Genomic DNA, 24,527 nt, shown 5'->3' on the forward strand with positions numbered 1-24,527 from the left:
TATGAACATCATTATTAAATTTCTTCTTATGGAATAATTCTAATCTACCAAGACCTTATGGGTTCCTGACTCTTTTGTCAAGCATGTTTATCTAACTCTTCTAGCTTGGTGCAACACAGAGATTTGATAAGGATGCCATCTATGGTTTCATCCAAGTCATTAATGAAAATATAGCACAAAATCAAGGACAGCTCCCTTTGACACTCCATGAGAGAACTCCTTCCAGTTTGAGATCTCTCAGTGATCTTCTTTTAACCAATTCAAACTTTTAACCAGTTCTGAGTCAAATTGATTGTATTATCATCTAGCCTTCGTTTTTCCATCTTGTCCAAAATGAGACCATCCTACCTTTTATCAACTCTTCCACAAGGACTATATGATTTTTGTTAAATGCTTTGCTGAAATGCTGTGTCTAGACATTCTCTGATGTTGTTATTGTTCAATCATTTTTTCAGTCAAATCTGACTCTTTGTGGCCCCATTTGAGGTTTTCTTGGCAAAGACTAGAGTGGTTTGCTATTTCCTTCTCCAGCTCATTTTACAAATGAGGAAACTGAGGCAAACCAAGTTAAGTGACTTGCCTAGGGTCACACATCTAGGAAATGTCTGAGGCTAGATTTGAACTCAGGAAGAGGAGTCTTTTAGACCCGGCACTCTAGCCACTGCACCACCTTAGTTGCACTTTACCTGCTCTACTGGCCTAGTTTTACTGTGAGAAAAGGAAACAGGGTTATTCTGTCACATCATTTTAACTTCCAGTCATCACTGTTTCCCTTTTCTAAATGCTTATAAGCCGTATCCTTAAAAGATAATCTTCAATTCTGCCAGGTGTCAAACTCAAACACATCAGAGTACAATTTACACACTCCACTCTCTTTATTTCTGAAAATCAGAACATCTTATGCACTCCTGTAGCATCTTTTCCCATCCTCCATAATCCTTCAGAGATCATTGTTGATGGCTCAGAATCACATCTGATACTTTTTAATACTCTGGAAATGTAGTTTAAATTTAACCAAGCCTAGTAACTTGAACTCCTTAAGGACAGTTGTGTACCTACGTGCTTCAAAGAAATGTTTAAAATATTAAAGATAATGCTTTCAATATTTCTAATCATAAGTGGTCCTATCTGAATGCCTAATTTAATTTTTATAATTTTATTAAAACCACAAAAGGAAGAAAAATGTGTGTTCTTTAGTTCAAAAACATCCTGGAGGGGGTGGAGCCAAGATGGTAGCTAGAAAGCAGGGACTTGCCTAGGGCTGTCCCCCAGGACCCTCCAAACACTGATAAAAAATGGCTCTGAACAAATTCTATAACTGCAGAACCCACGAAATAGCAGAGGGAAGCAGGGCTCCAGCCCAGGACAGCCTGGATGGTCACTAAGTAAGGTCTACCACACACACACACGAAGCTGGGAGCGGAATGGAGCAGAGCCCAACGTGGGCTGCGCCCGGACCAACCGCCCTGAATCAGTGGGCTGTGGCAGTTACCAGACTTCTCAACCCACAAACACCAAAGACAATAGGGAAGGTTAATGGGAAAAGCTGCAGGGACAGAGTGAAAGGAGTTCGGGGTTTGGCCACCACCCCAAGCCTACCTGGTGGGAGGAATTAAGTGGCAGATCAGAGGCAGTCCAGGTTGGCAGTTCTTGGGGGAGGAGTAGCGCTGGTATGGCAGAGCTTGCTGTGTAGCTCTGAAAACAACAGCTCAGCCCCTCAAGCTTGGGACAAAATACTCTCTACTCTACAAGCAGTCACACCCCAACAAAAAACTCAAGGGTCAAGTAGTTGGCTGGGAACATGGCCAGGCAGTGAAAACACACTCAGATTCAGTCTCAGACTTTGGAATCTTTCTTTGGTGACAAAGAAGACCAAAGCATACAGCCAGAAGAAGTCAACAAATTCAAAGAGCCTACATCAAAAGCCTCCAAGAAAAACATGAGCTGGTCTCAGGCCATGGAAGAGCTCAAAAAGGATTTGGAAAAGCAAGTAAGAGAAGTAGAGGAAAAATTGGGAAGAGAAATGAGAAGGATGCAAGAAAACCATGAAAAACAAGTCAATGACTTGCCAAAGGAGACCCAAGAAAATACTGAAGAAAACAACACCTTAAAAAATAGACTAACTCAAATGGCAAAAGAGCTCCAAAAAAGCCAATGAGGAGAAGACTGCCTTGAAAGGTAAAATTAGCCAAATGGAAAAGGATATCCAAAAGACCACTGAAGAAAACCTTAAAAATTAGATTGGAGCAAGTAGAAGCTAATGACTTTATGAGAAATCAAGATATCATAAAACAGAACCAAAGGAATGGAAAAATGGAAGACAATGTAAAATATCTCATTGGAAAAACCACTGACCTGGAAAGTAGATCCAGGAGAGATAATTTAAAAATTATTGGACTACCTAAAAGCCATGATCAAAAAAAGAGCCTAGATATCATCTTTCAAGAAATTATCAAGGAGAACTGCCCTGATATTCTAGAGCCAGAGGGCAAAATAGAAATTGAAAGAATCCACCAATCACCTCCTCAAAAAGATCCCAAAAAGAAAACTCCTAGGAATATTGTTGCCAAATTCCAGAGCTCCCAGATCAAGGAGAAAATACTGCAAGCAGCCAGAAAGAAACAATTTGAGTATTATGGAAACACAATCAGGATAACACAAGATCTAGCAGCTTCTACATTAAGGGATCAAAGGGCTTGGAATATGATATTCTGGAGGTCAGTGGAGCTAGGATTAAAACCAAGAATCACCCACCCAGCAAAAATGAGTATCATGCTCCAAGGCAAAATAAGGATTTTCAATGAAATAGAGGACTTTCAAGCTTTCTCAGTGAAAAGACCAGAGCTGAATAGAAAATTTGACTTTCAAACACAAGAATCAAGAGAAGCATGAAAATGTAAACAAGAAAGAGAAATCACAAGGGACTTACTAAAGTTGAACTGTTTTGTTTACATTCCTACATGGAAAGATGATGTGTATAATCCATGACACCTCAGTATTAGGGTAGCTGATGGGAATATACATATATGTGTGTGTGTGTGTGTGTATGTGGAGAGAGGGAGAGAGAGAGGGGGGGGGGCACAGAGTGAGTTGAATATGTAGGGATGATACCTAAAAAAAAATCAAATTAAGGGATGAGAGAAGAATATACTGAGAGAGGGAGAAAGGGAGAGATAGAATGGAGGAAATTATCTCACATAAAAGTGGCAAGAAAAAGCAGTTCTGTTGGGAGGGAAGAGGGGGCAGGTAAGGGGGAATGAGTGAATCTTGCTCTCATCAGATTTGACCTGAGGAGGGAATAATATACACACTCAATTGGGTATCTTACCCCACAGGAAAGAAAGAGGAAGGAGATAAAAACAGGGGATGATAGAAGGGAGGGCAGATAGGGGGTGGAGGCAATCAAAAGCAAACACTTTTGAAAAGGGACAGGGTCAAGGGAGAAAATTGGATAAAGGGGGATAGGATAGGAAGGAGCAAAATATTGTTAGTCTTTCACAACATGAGTATTGTGGAAGGGTTTTGCATAATGATACACATGTGGCCTATGTTGAATTGCTTGCCTTCTTAGGGAGGGTGGGTGGGGAGGGAAGAGGGGAGAGAATTTGGAATTTTAAAAGAAGATGTCCAAAATAAAGTTTTGGCATGCAACTAGGAGATGAGATATGCAGGCAATGGGGCATAAACCTCTATCTTGCCCTACAAGAAAGTAAGGGAAAGGGGGATGGGGGGGGGAAGGGGGGTGACAGAAGGGAGGGCTGACTGGGGAATGGGGCAATCAGAATATATGACCTCTTGGAGTCAGGGGGGAGGGTAGAAATGGGGAGAAAATTTGTAATTCAAACTCTTGTGAAAATTAATACTGAAAACTAAAAATATTAAATAAATAAATAATGATTTTTTTAAAAAAAGATAAAAAACAGCCTGGAAAAGCAGTTGTTTAAAATGCATCAGTGATGATTCCTGGTTCTCAATCCTTCCCCCAGGTTTTATGCTGCTGAAATCATTCTTGGACTACAGTTCCTTCATTCCAAAGGTATCATCTACAGGTATGTTCTGTTCCTTGAAAAGAGTAGCTTTTTTATTCTGCTTAATTCATCAGATCTGCACTGACTCAGTTGGCAGACCTTAGGCACTTACTAGCTGTGTGACCCTGGGCAAGTCACTTAACTCTGTTTGCCTCAGTTTCCTCATCTGCAAAATGAGCTGCAGAAGAAAATGGCAAACCACTCTGGTATCTTTGCTAAGAAAACCCCAAATGGGGTCCTGAAGAATCAGACATACCTGAAAGGAGGCAGCATGCCTTCATGGTTGGATATTCTGTACCTGTCTTGTGCACATACATCAGTACTTTAAGGATCTGGGATTTTGTCAGTTTGGACACTCCCTCCGTCTTGCAATCTTAACCTAAAACTTAGAGAGGTTAAGTGACTTTGTCCATGATGGTACAACAAAGCAGTATTTGAACCTAGGCTTTCTTGATTCCAAGTTTGGCACTCTATCCACAGGGCCACCCTGCCTCTCAGACTTTAGTATCTGTCTAGAGAAAATGGGACCATATCACTGCCTTTTCCATCATTTTCTTCTCTTCTTAACCCTTTCTTCCCCTGTCTCAACTTGGTGCTGGCTGCTTCTTGTCATCTATTTATGCTTGAGATAATTTCTCTATTTTTAAATTCCATTCTTGCTTCTTTGCATATAACTCTACAAGGGGTCAAGTTTTATGAAGGTAGGAAGAGGAGGAAAAAGGGGAAATGTCACTGGAAGAGGCAGCAGAATTGTATTAAAGCAAACTACAATGATTGCTATGGCTAATGATGATTTCTAAGTCAACAGTGGGGCAGCTAGGTGACGCGGTGGATAGATTGCCCAGCCTGGAGTCAGGAAGACTTATCTTCATGAGTTCAAATCTGGCCTCAGGCACTTACTAGCTGTGTGACCATGGGCAAGTCACTTAATTCTGTTTGCCTCAGTCTCCTCATCTCTAAAATGAGCTGGAGAAGAAAATGGCAAACCACTCTGGTATCTTTGCCAAGAAAACACCAAATCGGGTCATGAGGAGTCAGACATGACTGAAAATGACTGAACAAGTCAACAACAACAACAAAAAAGGTTTTATGTTCACCACAGAAAGAAATTCTGTACTCTGCATTTTAGACACAAGTCTGAAAAGAACAATTTTTATTAAATTTGAGTAAGTATTTCTGCTTAGAGAGACACAGCACCAAAGACAGACAGAATCTACCCTGTGACTCTGAAAATCTCTAACACAAGCCATTTCACAGTTACAGTTATGTCATTCACAAACAATAAATGAAACTTCACAAAGAAATAAAACATAGTTGTAGCACTCTAGGTAAAGTTCAATTAACAGGTTGCATCATAAAAACTAACATTTAAATTTTTTTTAAAACCAATAGTCATCTCACTTTTTGGCACACCCTTAGAAAATCATTTTCCTGAAACCATTCAGTCTCCTTTTGATTACCCCCTTTAAAGATGCTCCTTTCCAACAGGTCCAAGATAGATACTTCCCCAGAAGTAATCAAGGTTTCTTCTTTCCTTAGTTTGACTATTACCATAATCTCATTAATGTGAATCAAACCAGAGCCTCTATCCCTAGTGTAGTCTCTGCCCTAATTACTTCATGTAGGAACCCTTTCTTGGGATGATCTAGAGAAAAGGGAGCAGGCCTCCTTTTGGAATTGATAGTTAAAGAAAGACTGATAAGATTTCTCTTTCAGATTAGTCCAAAGGCTTCAGATAATTTAAAAATATTTGATGTTTCTAGAAGATGTAGGGGAAAGAAAGGAGGAAACGAGTTAGTCTCCTTCCACGCACATCAGTGTACTCTGTTTAAGGAATAGAGAAGTTTAAAATGAACTTTAGAAAGATTTCCATCAAGAACGGTTAAATAGAACTTTGGGTGCCTAAAGGAATCTAGTTTTAATTATTCAGGAAACATACCTATGTGGAACTTCATTTTGACAATAAACTTTCAAATTTGTGTCAGTTTGTACTATATATTAGGTACTATACTAAGTACTAGAGATAAAACAATATCACAGTCCATGCATTCAAGGAGATTATGTTTTACAAGAACCAGGAGTGGGTAGGGGAGGGGGAAAATGAATGTAAGTAAGCACAATATAAAGTTAGAAGGGAACAGATGCCAAGAAAAGCTGTGGAAGGAGAGTCATTAGGACTTGACAAGTGATTATATTATGAGGAGTGAGAGAGAGGGAAGGGTCAAAGATGACTGAGGTTTCAAGATTGAGTGCCTGGGAGATTGCACTATGTTCAGTGGGAAAGGGTTATGGGAAGTTTAAGGGGAGGAAATAAATAATTTTAGAAATTGTTAACCGCCATTTCCAAAATCTAGAGACAATCACAACCCACACTCACAGAGAACTTAGCTACGTCTAATTATTTATGATAAAACAAATGACAGATCTTTTTATACCAATATAGAACATGCCACAGCATACCTGAGATCAAACTAGTTGTGTCTTCAAAAAAAATTCAATAGTCAAATATCAAATCAATTTCAAAAATATGGTCAATTCCACTAGACCTGTAGACTGGCCTTAATGATGCTAAAACTTTAGGATTTGTACTGTTTTATTCCCCGGGGTAAAAAATCAAAAGGAGTTGACACCCTTTGCCACCAATCCAAGAAGACCAGGGGAAAGTATGAATAAGGCATGTAAGAAGAAAGGCAGGGATTTATATGATTCCATTGGTGATAACTGGTTTGCACCTATGGATTGATTAGTTGTTTCTGTCTTTATGACATCATTCTCCACCCCCAGCCTTCTCCCTTCAGGGAAGGTACCTAGTCTGACCAAAGTACCACAGACAAGTTAAATTTGTGGTACTTCTGGGAAATCCAGACAGAAATGTCTAGAAGACAATAAGTTGCAGACCTGGAATTGAGGGCAGAATCTGGAACTAGGTGTCATCCACACGGAAATGATCATTGAACTCCAGAAAAGAAAGGAGATCACCAAGGAAGAGAATAAAGAGGGAGAAAGGCAAGAACCAGGCCTAGGACAGAGATTTAGGAACCCCCACGATTAGAAGTCAGAAGGAGATGATGAACCATAAAAGACCAAGACAACTTTTATCTGGTCAGACAAATAACAGGAGGACTAGGAAGAGCACTCACTGTCTTAGAAGCTGAGAAAAATTATCCCAGGAGAATGGGGGAAGATGGTTAGCAGTCTTGAAAGCTGAAGATATATCAAAGGGGATGGAAATCTTTAAAAGGTTACCAAATATAGGAACTGAGTTTATTGTTGACCTAATTGAGCAGTTTCAGCAGCATAGTAGGATTAGAGGCCGGATCACAAAGAATTAAGAGATAAAGGAATAACGTAAATTCCTTGGGATCAGGGACTATTTTCATTTTCGACTTTGCATCCTTAGGCCTTTATTGGCCTATCACAGTGCCTAGCACCTTGTAAACATATACTCCATAATGCTGTTGAATTAAATTAAGTTGGGTGGGTAGTGAAGGAATAGACACAGATTGTAGCTGACTAAGATACTACGGCAACAGAAGACATGGAATGATAACTTGAAACAATGGCAGACCCAGGGGAAGTTCTCTTAAGAATAGAGGAGACTGGAGCCTGTTTGTAAGCAGCAGGAAAGTAACCAGTAGATAGAGGTTGACAGTGAAAAAGATAGAGAATAATCAGTCAAATTCATAAAGGAGAAGGGAAGGACAGGATAAGGAACACAAGTAGAGGGGCTAACACTGGCAAAGAGTAAAGCTCCTTTCTCCTCTGAGACTTGAGCAAAGGAGGAAAAGATAGGGAAAGATATAGAGAGGTTTTGAAATTAAGGAAGAGAAATGATGAGAAGCCTTATAATGATTGGCCTCGATCTTCTCAGTAAAGTAGGAAGTGGGGTCCACTGCCGACACAAAAGCAATTGGAGGTAGTCCTAGGGACTTAAGAAAAGGAAAATATATGGAACAGCTCATTGTAGGTGTCACTATGATAATCGATCAGACCCTGACAATGACAAATAAATGAATCAAAAGTTCTTTGGATACAGATTATAAAGCTGTTCTTATGGCATAGTTTTATAGCTTCACCAACTTTGTAAAAAAAAACCATGGAAACAGTATTTGTCAAAATCATATATCTTTGCTATGAAAAATGAAAACCTTCAGAACAAATTTCTAATGAGAGTTAGCAAAAGAGGATTATATATAATGTTGCCATTGAAAAGCACTGTAGAGGACTGAAAACCAGAAAAGTAAAACCACTTTCCTAAGATCAATGGGGTCAGTTAGAGAAATAAGTGAGCTAGGACATAGAGAATCCTAACTCCCAGTCCATCATATCATACTGCAATTCTTGTATTCAGGTTTGGTGGTTACATGGAATCTTCATATTTCAATTGATGGGAGTGTGTATATACACACACGCACACACACACATATATATTTTAAAAACTCAATTTTCTTTTTGGGTTGTATGTTTAAAAATGCATCAGTGCATCATACAATATGTTTTTGAAGCTTTAGTAGCTGCTGAGAGCTAATTAAATTGTCAGGCAAATAATTTAGTGTAGATGTTGTAATTGAGGTTGTTGGGAAGAATGACTTGTTAAGAAATTACTGTTTCCTACGTACATTCTGACTCATCTAATCTGTATTGTTTGTTTTTAGTAGCAAATTAAGCAAGGGCCTAGCTTCCCTTAACTACTCTTAATCCTTTAAGCACAAAATAAAAATTAAGTAGTGCCAAGGGAGCAAGAGATAGGGAGTTTTCACAGAATATAAGATCAATGATCGTAGATTTTGAGATGAAAGAGACTTTATAGATCTTCTCTAACTCTTGGCTAAGTCATGGACTCTGTTTATGACATTCCCAGGAAGTGGTCAGCCATCTTCTCCTTGACAACCTCATGTGATGGGAAGCATTAGCACAAAGCAGTCCTTTCCACTCTGCGGTATTTCTGATGGTTAGGAAGTTTTTCCATAAGTTAAGCTAAACTTCTTAAACTGATCTCAACATAAGTTGAAATAAACTTCATTTAAAACTTCTACGTGTTTGTTTTAGTTTTATACTCTGGGCCCTGCAGAATGTTTCTGATCCTTCTTCCCCATGAAGGTTTTTCAACTGTTTGAAAATTTCTGTCTTATCACCCTCTAAACATAACCAGTTCTTTCACTGGATCCTCCTATAAAATATTTGAAGTTGCTTTACCATCTTGGTACACTTCCTCTGGATGAGGTCCAACTTGTCAAAATATTTTTCTAAAAAGAGACACAACGAATAGGAACCAGATCTCCAAATGTCATCTAGCTAGGGCAGTATACAGTATCGCTTCCCTTACTGTAGGTGCCGTACTTCTAATGTAGCAAGTAAATCCCATATCTCCACAAAAGTCCTAATTCAATGACTCACCATGGTATGGGGATTACCTAGAGTCCTCCAAGGCTATGCTAATGGAGTGTGAGTTCTGGTGGCTTCAAAACTTTAAATACAATCCCAGTGACAGTTCATGTCTGCCTTCTAAAAATCAACCTAAGTACATTTAGGCTGCTATCAGTAGGATGGCCACTAGGTGATTAATTCTTTGGCAGTGGCAATGGAAAATGTCTGGTGGTCTTAGCTCTATGGGGCTCTATTCTGTCTCTTCAGTAACAATGGCAGAATGAATGAAAGGGGAGTAGAGAGTACTAACAATCACACTGTTTTTAGGGGGTCTATTAACATTAATAACTTTTGGTGCTCCAAATGTGAGATCTTTGTCCAGAATACAGGGAATCAAAATATTACTAGAAGATTTGTCATAAACAATGAACATTTCTAATATAAATGAGAATACAAGACAAAAGGGAATTACAACCAAATGACAGGATGGCTCACAGATTCTTACTGAAGAGACAAATAAAGGAGTTAGTTTTTATCAGTTAGTCAAAGATAACTGGAAACATAGGTCATCCTGCCTTACAAATGATGAACAAGAGCTAAAATGCAACTATGGAGATAATTGCAGCTTGTATGTAAACATCTGTTGCAGAAAATAAGGAGAGATAGATAGATAGAAGATTGTATATATACATACGTGTGTGTGTGTGTGTTTTTAAAGGCTCTCTTCCAACAAGGAATCTCCCAAGCATATGTCAAAACATACAAGAATCCTTGAAAGAAACAACGACAAAACCCTTAATTTAACAACCCTCTTAATATCAACATCCACTGAGGCATAAAATAGTGAAACTTGCTCACCAAAGGTGTTCACCACTACCAAGAAGAATCACAAAGTCCAAATAAAAGAGCAGTTCTCTACAAAGCTTGAGGTCCTCCAGATTCTCCTATTTGCGGACAATAGTCTAATGATTCCGTCAAGCCTGTCTTTATATTGCATTCAGAATCACTCAAAAGCATTAAGCTTAACTATACATAGATAAAATCCAAATAGCTGGTGAATGCTCGTTGTCCAAACTATGATGTGCTGTTGGGCCCACAGTCCATAGAACTTGTCCGTCATCACACATTCCTTGTGTATGGACAATATGGACAGTGAACTAGGCCTGGAATTGAATGGAAGGAGCAGAGGTGGCTAGATTGTATTTGTGCAACACTTTGAATGACCCCAAGACTCTTCCTGAAACAAAAACTCATCTTCCTCATATTCTTCCAGTGAAGCTATCATACCATCATCTCAGAACAAAACTGTAGGTTACCCAAAGAGCAATATAAAGATATGTGATGGGTATAAATGGACTAGCACATTAACCAGTGAAGGATTATGCATTAAAATTATCATGAAAGAGATGGTGAGCTGGTCATATAGCAAAGGCGAAGAATAACCGAAAGTCTGTGTTCCATTGATAAACACGTTAATGTCAGGAGACATTTAGGAAGGGCCTCCATACATCAGATGGAGTTAACAGAAAGACATGGACAAGAGTTGATATAGGATGAAAACGTTCAAAAATATTTTTTATCTATTGCAAGTTGTACCATTGGAGTGAGTACCTATGTTACTGAAATTATAGATCCATCAAAACAACATAACCCACTTCAAAGTGTCAGAGAGGACCACATTGAGATTTTCAGTTACAGGTCACACTCCTCATTCATATTGAGTTTTATTCAAGAGAATCTTGACTGCCACCCCCACTACTAAACTGAAACAGCTCTCAGAGAGCACCACTGTCATCCTTGTTGCCAGATCTGGCCTTATTATCCGTCCTCATTCTCTTGGACCTCTGTAGTTTTTGACACTGATGAACACTCCCTAGGAGCACTTTTCTTCTTTGACATCTGAGAATGACTTCAATCCTACTTCTCTTTTTTTTTTCTCTGTCTCCTTTGCTGGCTCTTCTCTCCTACTGATCAACATTGGTATTATATAACATTATGTAACATAATGCTATGTGTGTGTCTATGTGTATGTGTATGCATATACATATACATATATATATCAGGGCTACTAAAATACATAGGGATGCCATTTACATAAAGGTGATAGGTAAAGCCATATTGACATAATGTATTTGTGTGTATATATATATATATATATATATATATATATATATGCACACACATACATATTCATGTAAGTATATGTGTGTATGCATGTATATGTAGGTATATGTGTGTATGTATATATATGTATGTATACACACACACACACACACACACACACACACACACACACACACACATATATATATATATATACACTATCCACCTTGGCCTTTTCATTCACTCCCATAGCTTTGGCTATCACCTTTACATAGAAAACACCAGTATAAATGTAGATCTGGATACAGAGCTCAGTTTCACATTATGTCTTCATCAGGATGTCCTACTGGTACCTCAAAACTCAGTATTCCAGATCCAGGGGATTTATTTCACAAACTGAAGAGTTTATCAGTTTCTTCTACTTGTTCCCCAACATTTACTATCAATTGATCTCTAAATGGATGGATTTGTAGTCTCTAAGCACTACAAAGAAATAAAAGAACAATCTACAAAATATAATATATATTCTAGCTAAAAAAGGATAAAAAGGGGGGGGAAAGGAATCCAGGAAAAGTATGGCTTATCCCATGGGTAATGTATGAAAGGTTAGCAAATGCCTCCCCTGGCAATAAATAAATAACTAAATAGATTAGACAGATAGACAGACAGATAGATAGATAGAAAGATAGACAAGAAAAAAAAGTAATTGAAAGTTGGCCCATGTCCTAAAAGTATATAACAAATCTTAACTCTCCTGTGTTGCTCTCCAAATTTTAAAGTAAGCTATATAAGTTCATTAGATAGGTTAACATTCATCTAGATTTTTTGTTCAATACTTCATATATTAAGGCATCTTGCACCTATGAGATGGATCAGCAGGCAAATACGAAGGGACTGGAAAAAATCCTTCCAATACATTCTTCCCCCATTGCCTAAGGCAAGTTACAAGTAGGGTTCACGCAAGGCCATACCCTTGCCCTACAGAGGCCCAGAAGAAGAGAGTCCCCAGAGCACAGTCTTGGGGTCTTCTAAGCCAGTTCATGAACTGAGGATTACCTGCTCTGTTCCTTTCATAGCTGCCATACTCCACATTGTATTTCTTCACCAGCTGATGCCAATTTTATATTTTTTACATATACAATGTTTGTCAGATGTCTGGATTCCACAAGGAATTATTGGTTATGCACCCTTCGCATCACTGAATATCCAGAGCAGGGATGTCTTAAAAGCGTCCTTTGTTCTAATATCTCTTTTTTCTGGCTCAACTTACCTCTGCAAAGAGTTGTCACTAGGTAGTGCAATGGATAGACCACTGGACCTGGAATCAGGAAGACCTGAGTTCAAATTCCTACTTAGTTGTGTGACCCTGAGCAAGTCACTTAACCTGTTCATCTCAGTTTCCTCATCTGTCAAAATGGGTTGTTGTGAGCTTCAAATGAAGTCGTAGTTGTAAAGCTCTTAGCACAATGCATGACACATAGTAGCTGGTATATGATTGTTTTCATTATTATTATTACTACTACTATCATTATTATTTGCATCACTGGTGATGATGACAGTTGGATATATTCTTTATTTTTATGCATTAGAACTTATTGTACGAGGGGGAAAGGTTACATTGATCCTGTCCTATTGGATCTGAGTCAAATTACAGTTAAATTACAGGCTTACCTTTTTTTATTAGTGTGTTGGGACTCCTTTCTTTCAGCCTTCTCTGCTCCTGAGTAAAGTGCGAGTTTTATAAAATTGGAGTGGAGATTTAGAACTAGAAGGGACATTGAGGTCATCTAATCCACCCCCTTTCTTTTTGTGGTCATTTTATACACTAAAACTGAACAGCATTCAGGAGGGACAATAGGTAAGGCTGTAGTCAGCCAGGTTAGAGTTTTCCTTTTCAAAGAGGGAGAACAAAAAAAAAAGCAAGGAAAGTTCCGTCACTCAATTTGTGAAACTGATTTCTTGATATTCCTCACTGGTCCCATTCATCCACCTGAAGCTGCTTTAATATTCAGAGCTCTCCCTCAGAATACTCTGACGGTGTAAGTAGTAAGTAGTTTACAAACATTCTCCTCCTACATGGTGGCTTGGTGATTGTCATGAATGACTTTGTAAAAATAAAATGACTTCCAATGCAAACTTCTAATTCAGTGAATATGAATAGAAGTGTCTACTTAAGGGTCACAAAGAATCACAGGCAAATGATAAAAGTAACTATACTTTTGGACTCTTGTTGAGCCCAATCCTATACCATAAGCTCCACAGTTTACAATCATTACAAAATGTTTCATGCTATGTTGTTGAGTCGTTTCAGTTGTGATCAACTCTTCGTGACTCCATTTGGGGTTTTCCTGGCAAGGATACTGGAGACGTTTGCCATTTCCTTCTCTGGCTCATTTTACAGCTGAGGAAAGTGAGGCAGAGTTAAGTGACTTGCCCAGGGTCACACAGGTAATAAGTGTCTGAGGCCAGATTTTAACTCATGAAGATGAGTCTTCCTGACTCAAGGCCCAGCACTCTATCTACCGTACCACATAGCTGCCCTTTAATCAAGAAGTAGGATGCTCCTCATGTTCACTCCCAGAACCCATGCTGTTTAAGTTGGGAAAGTTGAAATCTATCATTTCTATTATTACTTCCTTCTAGGAAGGAATTCATATATTTCAGATTTCAAGCCACAAAGCAGGTACTTCTTTCTGGACAGCAACATCAAAAAAAATTGACAATCAGATCTGTATTAGCGTTAGTATTAATAAATTCATTCCACCCCAGTTTTCCATTTTGATTACATTTCAAATATTCCATCCTCATGATCTACATTTTTCTAAGAGGACTCAAGTTCTGTGCTCTTGTCTTGGACACTCAATGGTCGCGCTGCAAGCTCAGTTTTTCAAACAAGTTGTTAGAAAATGTGAATGAATTTAGAAACAAATCAACTCTTAATTAGCTATTAAATTACCATCCTTCCATAGGAGAGATTCATATATCAAATTTTATAATCCAAAATTAATTTCCTTATTGTTATATTTAGACAAACTCTGAATTCCAGTTCAAACATATGGCCATTCTTTCAAATTTTTTTCCAAGCATACAAAATTTTAATGGAAATTTTTCCCCACATCAAATCAGAATCTTGACATTCTTTCTAACTTCCTAAACTTTCTTCTACTTTCCAGTTGCTAAGGAAAAAAACCTTCCCAAACCATGACACATCAGCTGCAATGCACACATTTCTTTAAACATTCAGTACCCAAGACCACAAAAACATCCTCAAGAATCATTCAGAGGAAGGATACCAGCTCCCTCAAGCAATGTTCCCAATACTTCTTGTCCCAACCAAAGGATTCCTGCTGTTTTTCCAATCCATCACAGGATTCCAGAGTCTGTAAAATTAAGTTGAAAAACCACTACAAGCCTCCCTAACTCTCAAGAAGCAGGACAAAAAAAGACAATTGTGATTGATATAGGAGCCGAATGGAGAGAAAACTCTCCACACAGTATATTTCACTCAGACCAACGAGTTAGGCACTACAGAATCCTGATAAGGCAAATGAGGACCAGTGAAGCAGGTGACCTACCTAGGTTCACATGGTTGACAAGAAACAGATTCAGGTCCTGAACACAAATCTCCCCTGAGTCCAAGTCCAGTGCTTCTATTTTTATTTTTATTTCAAATTCTTCTGGTATTATTTTCTCACAGAACATCAAGGCAAATACAACAGGACTCTAGGATTCTGTGGTTAACAAATGAAAATTGCTAAATTCTCAAGGTATCTCTCAAGCTAAAGTTAGAACTTCTAGACCTAAGGTTCTGCTATTTGTTTTTAGCTTAGTGATTTTTTTTAAAGGCTTTTGCATACTACTGAGATTTTAAATTCTCCCAGGTTACTGGTTGCTAACGGGAATTACTATATTTTCAAATCTCAAGACTGTTTCATTTATTTTTACATTTGTATTGGGGGGCGCACAAACCCATGCTGATTAGCGTCAGATTTGTCATTCAGAACTGCTTACTTTCCAATTTCAAAGTTAAAGCCTAAGCATGCTGAATGTTAGCATTCAAAATTGTCTCTGTTCACACTTGCAAATGCAGCATTAGTACTCTGACAGAAAGAGAAAGCTGAGTCAAACCTAGCTAACACATTGCCAGCACTGTTCAGAGATATGCACGAACACATGCTTGTTTTACAGATATTCCCAAAGTCTCATGAATTCTGAGCTTTGGCAATATTGTGTCTTGGCAGATTACAACCGACAACTTGGATTCTCACAGTTCTATTTTGAAAACAGTAGTGTAAAATTACAGCATTGAAATAAAATATGCATTAGTTCCTATAACAAAACTTTTAGCTACAAGATTATCAGACAGATTATCATTCATTAAAATGAGAAGTTGCTTGATCAGAGAGTTCACACCAAGGGCTTAAATTTAATGCTTCTAATAGTAAACTAATTATAAACTATCAGAATCCAATGAGAGCAGCAGGCATCATGGAGAGCTGGCCCAGAACAAAGACAATTTGGTTTAAAGTCTTACCTCTGACACACACACTGGTGCCCCCAAGCAAGTCACAGCTTCTCAGCACTCTAGGCAACTTCTGTGACAATAATGTGCAGAAAAGATGCTGACCTGCACTGGTTGAGGAATTTTTCTTACCCATAAGTTCCATATAGCAATGAAATTATAGATCAAATCTTCCCTCCCACCTCTGTCCCGGAGCTGCTGTGAAATAACATAGAACAATAAAAAACAAAAAGGAGAGATTCTCTGAGTCTCTTAGCCTATAGAAAGGTGAACATCCTTAAAGCATGAGTGAGTGTCTATTGTAAAGGCGATAAAGTAGGGTCACTATGTGATTTGATATAACATCTGTATCCCACAATATTTCCACTTCTGTAATAGGTGGCATTCATTGTGGTAGTGGAAAAGGAGCAAAGAAATGAGAATTGCTAGCTTACTCAAGCATTCTGGGTACAAGTGTCCAAATGCTTTAAAATTTCAGCTCCTACTAAACAATCCACAGAGAAGTGTATCCAAAGGAACTTAACCATGATACTGGGTATATGTCTAATGTAATCATATTAAAGTCCCTTTTTTCCATCATAAGTTTCACAAACCCATCAAAATGACATTTAAACAAAGAATCATGCTTGATGCTCTGATTCCCTAGGTATAATGAAGTTTTTATTCGGTTTCAGGAATTTAGTCTTTCATTCAGTATAATCAATTTTGAAAGCGAAAGATGCAGTCTTTTTTCTCATTTTATCCCATTTCCCTCTATTGCTTAGCCAGACTAAAAGGAGCAAAAGTAAACAAAATAGTACAGATAAATATGCTCAAATCAGATAGAAGTTTCTTACTGAAAAAACTGCTTTTTTTTTTCTTATCCCTGACTCTGATTTTATTAGGGGCTATTTCTCCCTCTCACTGATGCATATTTTTTTTCAAAAGAAACTTCTACCCAATTCACACACAAATACAACCAAACACACATATTTTGGCATTCATACAAAAAGGGAAAAGAATACTTTTAAATACTCACAAGCCAACTCTCTTGGTTCCATTCCAAGTCTTATAACTTTTCTCTGCTCCTTTCCTAAAGATAAGTTGGAGATAGGGAAGGGAGGCCTCTTATTACTGAATTTTTCTTTTACATTCCCAATCACCCTTTCAATCTCTAATACTAAAATGAAGTTTGTGGTATTCTGTCATCGAAATGGTTTAAAAAGCTAACCATACTTCATGTATAACAGACTCAGGAGCCTGATTTTTTTCCACTGCATTTCCTGTGTTAGGCACTTGAAATATTTTTCTTCAAGTTTGGTAAAAGTTGTTCCTAAGTACTCAGGAAAGAGGGAGACATCCCTACAATTCAATAATGTTATCAGAGGCAATTTGATTGAGTATTCAGCTACATGCTTATAGGAATTAGAGGTGTCCTATGCTATCTCTGGTATTTCTTACACTAAACTATGTTATGTCTTTTTCTTTGGTTCTTTGGTTCTGTTGCTACAGGATTTCTAGCACTAGGCTTCTTTTTGTAGTCCTACCTTAGTGTTTCCCTATGCTAGATTTAGCCTACAGAAGACTTTCCTTTGTCCCCTTGGTTGACTGGTTGACAATAGTTTAATACTATTCTTGCTAGGACCTCAAGATCTGTTGGAAAACACTCAGGATTTTTGATCCTCTGATAAAATATAGCCCAAAATATCTCTTGATTCATGATTTGTAATCAAACCTAATTGGGTTGATCATGGGGATTCTGATAAACCAATAATCACATTCCAAAGGTTCCCCTGATTTATGGTTTAATTATAGGGATAACAGATTTTCTTTAAATTGGGTGATAATCTCGCAGAACTGAACCTACTCAGCAACCAATAGGGGAATATGAATCTTCAAGTCAAGTTCCAGCTTTCTAGATACAGTGTTCCTCGGCTACTGCATCTCTTCTTACTCTAGGAGTGATTATGGGATGCCCACACTATTTACTTTTGATACTTGCAAATTACTGAGAGTGATCTCCCAGAAGGTCACAAATACCCATGCCCTAGCTGCTTTTATGTATAACAAAAAATAGCAAACTTTAGGTAGTCATATATTTAAAGGCCAATCAAGATCCAAGAGAGGAATTCCAACTACTGATGTCAGGTTTGTCTTTTAATCTTAGTGACAGGTTACCATGAAACAATCCTGCTCAATGTGCCAAATGTTATGGGTTCAATTGACTTATTGTGGGAGACTAGAAACATGGTAAGTCTCTCCTCTCCTTCCTTACCATTTAGTGCTCTTTAAATGAGTAGTTAAATCTGATAAGTCTGCCATGACGCTAGAGAAAGTAAAAGGCAGCTGATGCATAAAATATATGTCCTAGTAAAGTTTATGAAAGGATATAGGAACAGCTGGCTAGGACTCAGATAAAGACTTGAGAACGAAGGACATAGATGCTAAAATTTTCTTCCAGGTACTTCTAGAGGAGAGAATGTATTTTTATGTAGGCTATAAATAAAGTCAGAGGCCCCAGGTACAAGTCTCAGCTCTGCCACTTGCTACCTATGTGACCTTGGGCAAATCATATCCTACCTTCAGATTCTTCATCTATAAAATGAAGGTATTTGACAAGATGACATCTGAGGTCCCTTCCAACTGTAAGTCTACCAACTGTAAACCAACCAACCACTTGTGCCACAAAAGCTCCAGGATCCCCATATCAGTCTGAGAAACACAGCAGCACGAAAGGGACATCCTACTTTCTTGGAGATGTAAAGAAAAAGAGACTGTGTTCCCATCTCCAACATGATGTCTCATCATTTTCACCAGTTCTGAGTCTTGCTTTGATGTTTCCAACGTTTTCATTGGTGAGGACATACATTGTTATCTATTGCCTCCGTTCCAAAAATCTATGCTATAGGGTGGCTAGGTGGTACGGTGGATAGAGCACTGGGCCTGGAGTCAGAAAGAACTGAATTCAAATCCAGCATCAGACACTTACTAGTTCTATGATGTCAAAGTATCTGTTTGCCTTAGTTTTCTCAACTGGAAAATGGAGATAGTAATAATACCCCCTCCTAGAGTTCTTGTGAGAATGAAAATAATAATAATAATAAAGCATTTAGCACAGTGCCTGGCACATCATCCTATGTAATTGTTAGCTGTCATCATCATTGTTATTATTATTATGCTTTGAAATCATAGGATCATAAGTTTACAGCTGGAGGTCCTTAGAGCTCATCCAGTCCAATGCCCTAATTTTTACAGAAAAAGAACTAAGACTCAAAGTGATTTGCCCATGGTCACACAGAGGTAGTAAATGGTAGATTTGAACTTAGATCCCCTAATTCTAGATCCAGTATTCCTTCCACTGTACCCCTGGTTGAAGGGACAAATACATGGAAGAAAAAAGAGGGTGCCAAGAGAGTCTAGCATGTTCCATAGTCTTTGGTGGAGCCTCTGTGGCATTTCTCTCTTTATATTCCCAGATATAAGGGGTTCACTCCCTACACACAGACCTCTTATCTCTAAAGCTGCAGCCCAGTGGAAGTTTGGCCAAGCAACCTAATGGCTGAGCTTTACAAGGTCATCAAAAAGCCAAAGACCAAAGAACCATTAAGTTGATCCACTGCTTCAATATATGACACCAATATATGACGCCTTCAACCTTTAAGTGTGCTTTATGGATTAAGTAAACGAATAAATGTTCATTCAGGCATTTTATTCAATACTACATATACTGGACTGTCTTGTATCTTTGAGACAAATCAGTAGGCAAATGGGGTGGGGGGGGCAATTGGGAGGGGAACCTGTGGCCTCAAGGCCACTTGTGGTCCTCTAGGTCTCAAGTGTGGCCTTTTAACTGACTTGAGGACCTAAAGGGCTATATGTGGCTTTGAAGCCATAAGTTCCCCACCCCTGTCTAGAATATGCTTCTATTATACATATGTGTGTACATATATATATACATATATATGTATATGTATATGTATGTATGTATATACACACATATATGCATATATATGTATATACATATAGATGTATGGATGGATATCTACAACTAAGCTTATTACTTTTCCCCAAAACCCCATACCCCTTACTGACCTTTTTTTTCCAGTGGTACCTCAATGCATTCAAGTCTCCCATGGTTGAGATGTTGGTGTTACATAATTCTTTTCATTCGGTTAAATACATTAACAATCTGCTATATGCAGAGCTTTTAACTCTAGGTGTTAGAGACAAAAGAAACAGTCTATGTCCATCTCGTCTGCCAGTCTCCTAGAAACTTATAACATTTGTGGAGAAATAGAACATGTGTCCATGAAAAAGAAACAATAATCGGCAAAGCCTGGCCACATTAAGTAACACATTATCAGGTGTATTTCTTTCATTACCTTTGCAGTGTGGTTATTTGTGTCAGTCCTATCTCCTCCATTAGATTGAAACATCCATGAAGACTGGGACCTGGTCTTGTGACTTTGCGTCCCTCCGCACTTAGCATGGGATTCTGCCCATAGTAAGTCCTTAATATTGAATAATTGAAAGCAACCTATGTAAGGAAGTGAAAAAGGGTATCGTTTTAATTGAGTCCGTAAGTATTCAATAAACAAGGGGGGAAGTCAAAAAGTAATTAGAATGGGGCTGATTAAATGAAAGAAAACTTTCTGGCATAAGTTAGTTTTTGGTAGAGGGAAGATATTCTAGACAGAAGAGATTCAATTCAGTGCAACAAGAACTCATTAATTATATATTAAATGCAAAAGTACTGTATTTCATGCTGAGAATATATAAATAAAATAATCCCTGCCCTCAAGGAGCTTACTACATTCTACTGGAGAGAGGGGGAATCATATGTACGAAATTAGCAAAGTAATATAAAATCATTTCCCTCACGGGATTGTGATGGTCAAATGAGATATTTGTAGTGCTTTGGAAAAGGGCTATATAAATGCTAGTTATTCTTATTGCATCGTCTTGACTTTTGTCTTGCCACTGGAATTCAGTAACTGTGGAAGAGAGAGTGAGGCTGATGGCTTTGCACAACTCTGCCTCACTTAAATCCAATTCACGGGCAAATCAAGACATCACCCATGTCATTGGCCCTCTTCGAAAAACTAAGGATGAACAACAGCTGTTGTTCTTCTTGGTGCTGTTACAAAGGAAGAAAAAGATGTTAGGAAAGACTTTGTGTAGAAGGTGGGACCTGAGCTGTGTTTAAATCATTGGTATCAAATTCAAATAGAACTAGGGGATCCCTGGGTCGCATATTGACTTAGAAAAACATGCTAGCTTTATCTGTCTTCTATTATATTTTTATTTATCTTGTCAAATATTTCCCAATTACATTTTAATCTGGGTCTGGGCATACTCAGAAGTGTGGCCTGTGGGTTCTATGTTTGACCCCACTGTCTTAAATGGAGGCAGGGATTCTAGGAGGGGGAGATTAGGAAGGAGTGTATTCCAGGAGCGGGTGGTGGAAACAAGAGATACAACGTCATATATGGGAAAAACCAACCAGGACAGCTCAGCTTAAACAGAGAGTATGGCAAAGGGAGTAATAGGAAATGGCTGGAAAGCTATGTGGAAGTCAAATTATGAAGGATTTTAAATGCCAAGCTACAGATGTTTTTTATTTTACCCAGCAAGCAGTAGGGAGCCATTGATGATTTGAGGGTAGATAGCGTGGACATGTCTACATCTTTGTAATAACAATTTGTTAGCCACATAGAGGATGAATTGGAGGGAGAACAGAGCAGGTTATGCATGAGCATTTTATTTATCACATGCCTAATAACATCCTTAACCTTTTGATTCAGTGTCTCTCTCTGGTGTCTAACCTTTATTTTTTCCCCAGACACCTAGCATTTAAAAACTAGACTGAGTTTTCACAGTCAAGATGACTGAAAGACCTTCTTAGGCTAAGGCACAGAGGACATGTATTTTCAGAACCAGTAAAATGTAAACTTGTCATGATATTGGATCTCCTGGCAGTCTTAGCAGAAAGGGAATGACAAGGGTTAACTCGATGTTCATGGCTTACATGATGGTTAATAATGTCTGGGACTGGGGAAGAAGGCTCATGAATATTCTCTTGCCACAGAATCCTGAGTACCTAGGCATGATGCTCCTCTAGAAATCTGAAACATCAGGATCCATACACAGACCCAAATGTCTTTAAGCACACTCAGGTATATTAGAAACATATGTATATGCATAAAAGCAATACAGATGAAGACCATACACAGGCTGTTATCCATAGCATGGAAGATCCATTAGCAAATTTTTATGAATTACTATTCTGCTCAGAACTCCTTTTTGAAGGAAAACCATACTTTAATTAAAATCTTAGATCTTTGTAAGAGTCAATTTAAGAAAATGTTTCCTAGATTTCTTCCTCTATCTTCAGTGTTTCAGAGATCTGTGATGTAGTCAATATGGGTATTGTGATCCCCAGTAGACAGCCTCTGAGAATTTCCTGTGGCCAAAATAATTCATCACCCCAGAGCCCATCTGGTGGTGAACCTTTCTGACCTTATCTAACTTCAGACAACAAGCATAGTCTATCATCAGGCCCATAGTTTCACTTGGTAGGACCTGGTAGAGCTTGCTCTTTTCTGGCCTCCTTCAAGCATCCAGGTAACGTCTCTGCCATAAGGAGATGCTAGAGTAAGAGCAGGCTTGAAATTATCATTTGCTGCTGGAAATTTAAATACATCCCCATTTGCTAACGAGCAATAAAAATTAATGAAAGCTAATTAAGAAACCTCTTGTTGAGGGTGAGGAGAGTGTAAAAGCTGGCTTGAAGCTTAACATCAAAAAAACTAAAATCTTGTCAACTGATCCCATCATTTCCTGGTAAATAGAGGGAAAAGAAATGGAAACAGTGTGGTAGTTTATATTCTTAGGTTTAAAGATCTCTGCAGAAGGTGACTGCAGCCATGAAATTAAAGGACACTTGCTCCTTGAAAGGAAAGCTATGGCAAATCTGGACAGCATACTAAAAAGCAGAGACATCATCTTACTGACAAAGGTCCATATAGTTAAAGCTATGGTTTTTCTATGGCTTTGAGAGTTGGACTTGTGAAGAAAGCTGAGTGTCACAGAATTGATGCTTTCAAATTGTGGTGCTGGAGAAGACGTTTTAGAGTCTCTCAGACAACAAGGAGGTCAAATCAGGCAATACTTAAAGAAAATTCAGGCTATTCACTAGAAAATCAAATACCGAAAGTGAAGTTCAAATACTTTGGCCACATAATGAGAAGATAGGACTCATTGAAAAAGACACTGATGTTGGGAAAAATTGAAGGCAACAGGAAAGGGGGATGGCAGAGGATGTGAGAGGGACAGATAGCATCATGGAAAGAATGCACATGAACCTGGACGGACTCCAAGAGATAGTAGAAGATAGAAGGGCCTGGTGTGTTATGGTCTATGAGGTCACAAAGAATCAGACACAACTGAACGACTAAACAAAGTATTTCAGTTAAAATTGACAAATGATTTGAATTAACATAACACCCTAATTAATGAATTAGTGAGTTGAGTGATAGACTTGGAGCCTGAAGACATGAGCTCCTACAACCTCTGATGTTTGCTAGCTGTGTGACTAAGGGCAAACCACTTAATTTTTCTGAGTCTCAGTTTCTTCATTTGTAAAAATGTGGATAATAGTACTTATTCTATCTACCTCACAAGGTTGTTGTAAGGATGAATTGAGGTAATGTACTGGGTGCCCCAGAAGTCTTAGTACAGTTTTAAGCTTTAATAGCTTATTAAATATAAGCTATTAAAGCTTAAAACTGTGCTGAGATTTCTGGGGCCACCCTGTCTGTGTAAAGTACTCCATAAGCCTTTAAATGCTACATAAATGCCAGCTATTATTTTTATTAATTTCCTAAGTGACCTTCTCTGTTAAAATATTAAACCTGGTCATAAGTCATGATGTAAGCAGATTATATACATGCTAATATAGAAAGCTTATGAGGGCATTCTCTTTCTCATGAAGGCTTCCAATTTCAACCACATTTCACCTGTTTCTCATCTTGATGATCTACGTCACACCATCCATAATTTCTCTTTTAGCCATATCCCACCTTAACAAAACCTATAAATCCTTAAAGGGGTTCAGCTGCTGACAGAGATTCTAGGTGCCAAGGATTCCTAAATCAACACAGGTTTGGTGCATACGCTATGGTTAATAGAAATACATATGCATCTTCCACTGAATGAAAACATGCATGAACAACTTGTAGAGAAATACAAACACACACACCCATCCTGCTCCACACGCATGACCTTTGGGAGTAATACTATTTCTTTCCTAAGAAACGGCAAGCTTAAAATGATGGAGTCGTTAGTTTGCAGAGTGCCAGTCTCCCAGGGGTATCAAGAATATTTCCATTTATCCTAGCTCTTGACTAACAAAGGAACTGAAATTTATGGATTAGAAGTCAGGAAATCAACTGTTATTTCTGACTCTCACTGAGCTATTTGTCAACAGACCCTCTTGTTGCTCTCTGCCTCAGTTTCTAGAAAGGATG

The 24,527-nt window shown here is 38.3% G+C and overlaps 1 protein-coding gene across 1 annotated transcript in view; it reads left to right on the forward strand.

Annotated features, from left to right (window-relative positions):
* PRKCQ (protein kinase C theta) overlaps positions 1 to 24,527 on the forward strand; it is a 217,549-nt gene that overhangs the window by 145,294 nt on the left and 47,728 nt on the right. The window contains exon 14 of the mRNA XM_036762109.1: positions 3,987 to 4,049. Within this exon, the coding sequence (XP_036618004.1) occupies positions 3,987 to 4,049 (63 nt within the window). The remainder of the gene's footprint in view (positions 1 to 3,986; positions 4,050 to 24,527) is intronic.

Source organism: Trichosurus vulpecula, chromosome 5 (assembly GCF_011100635.1).
Source record: "Trichosurus vulpecula isolate mTriVul1 chromosome 5, mTriVul1.pri, whole genome shotgun sequence".
Taxonomy (NCBI): domain Eukaryota; kingdom Metazoa; phylum Chordata; class Mammalia; order Diprotodontia; family Phalangeridae; genus Trichosurus; species Trichosurus vulpecula.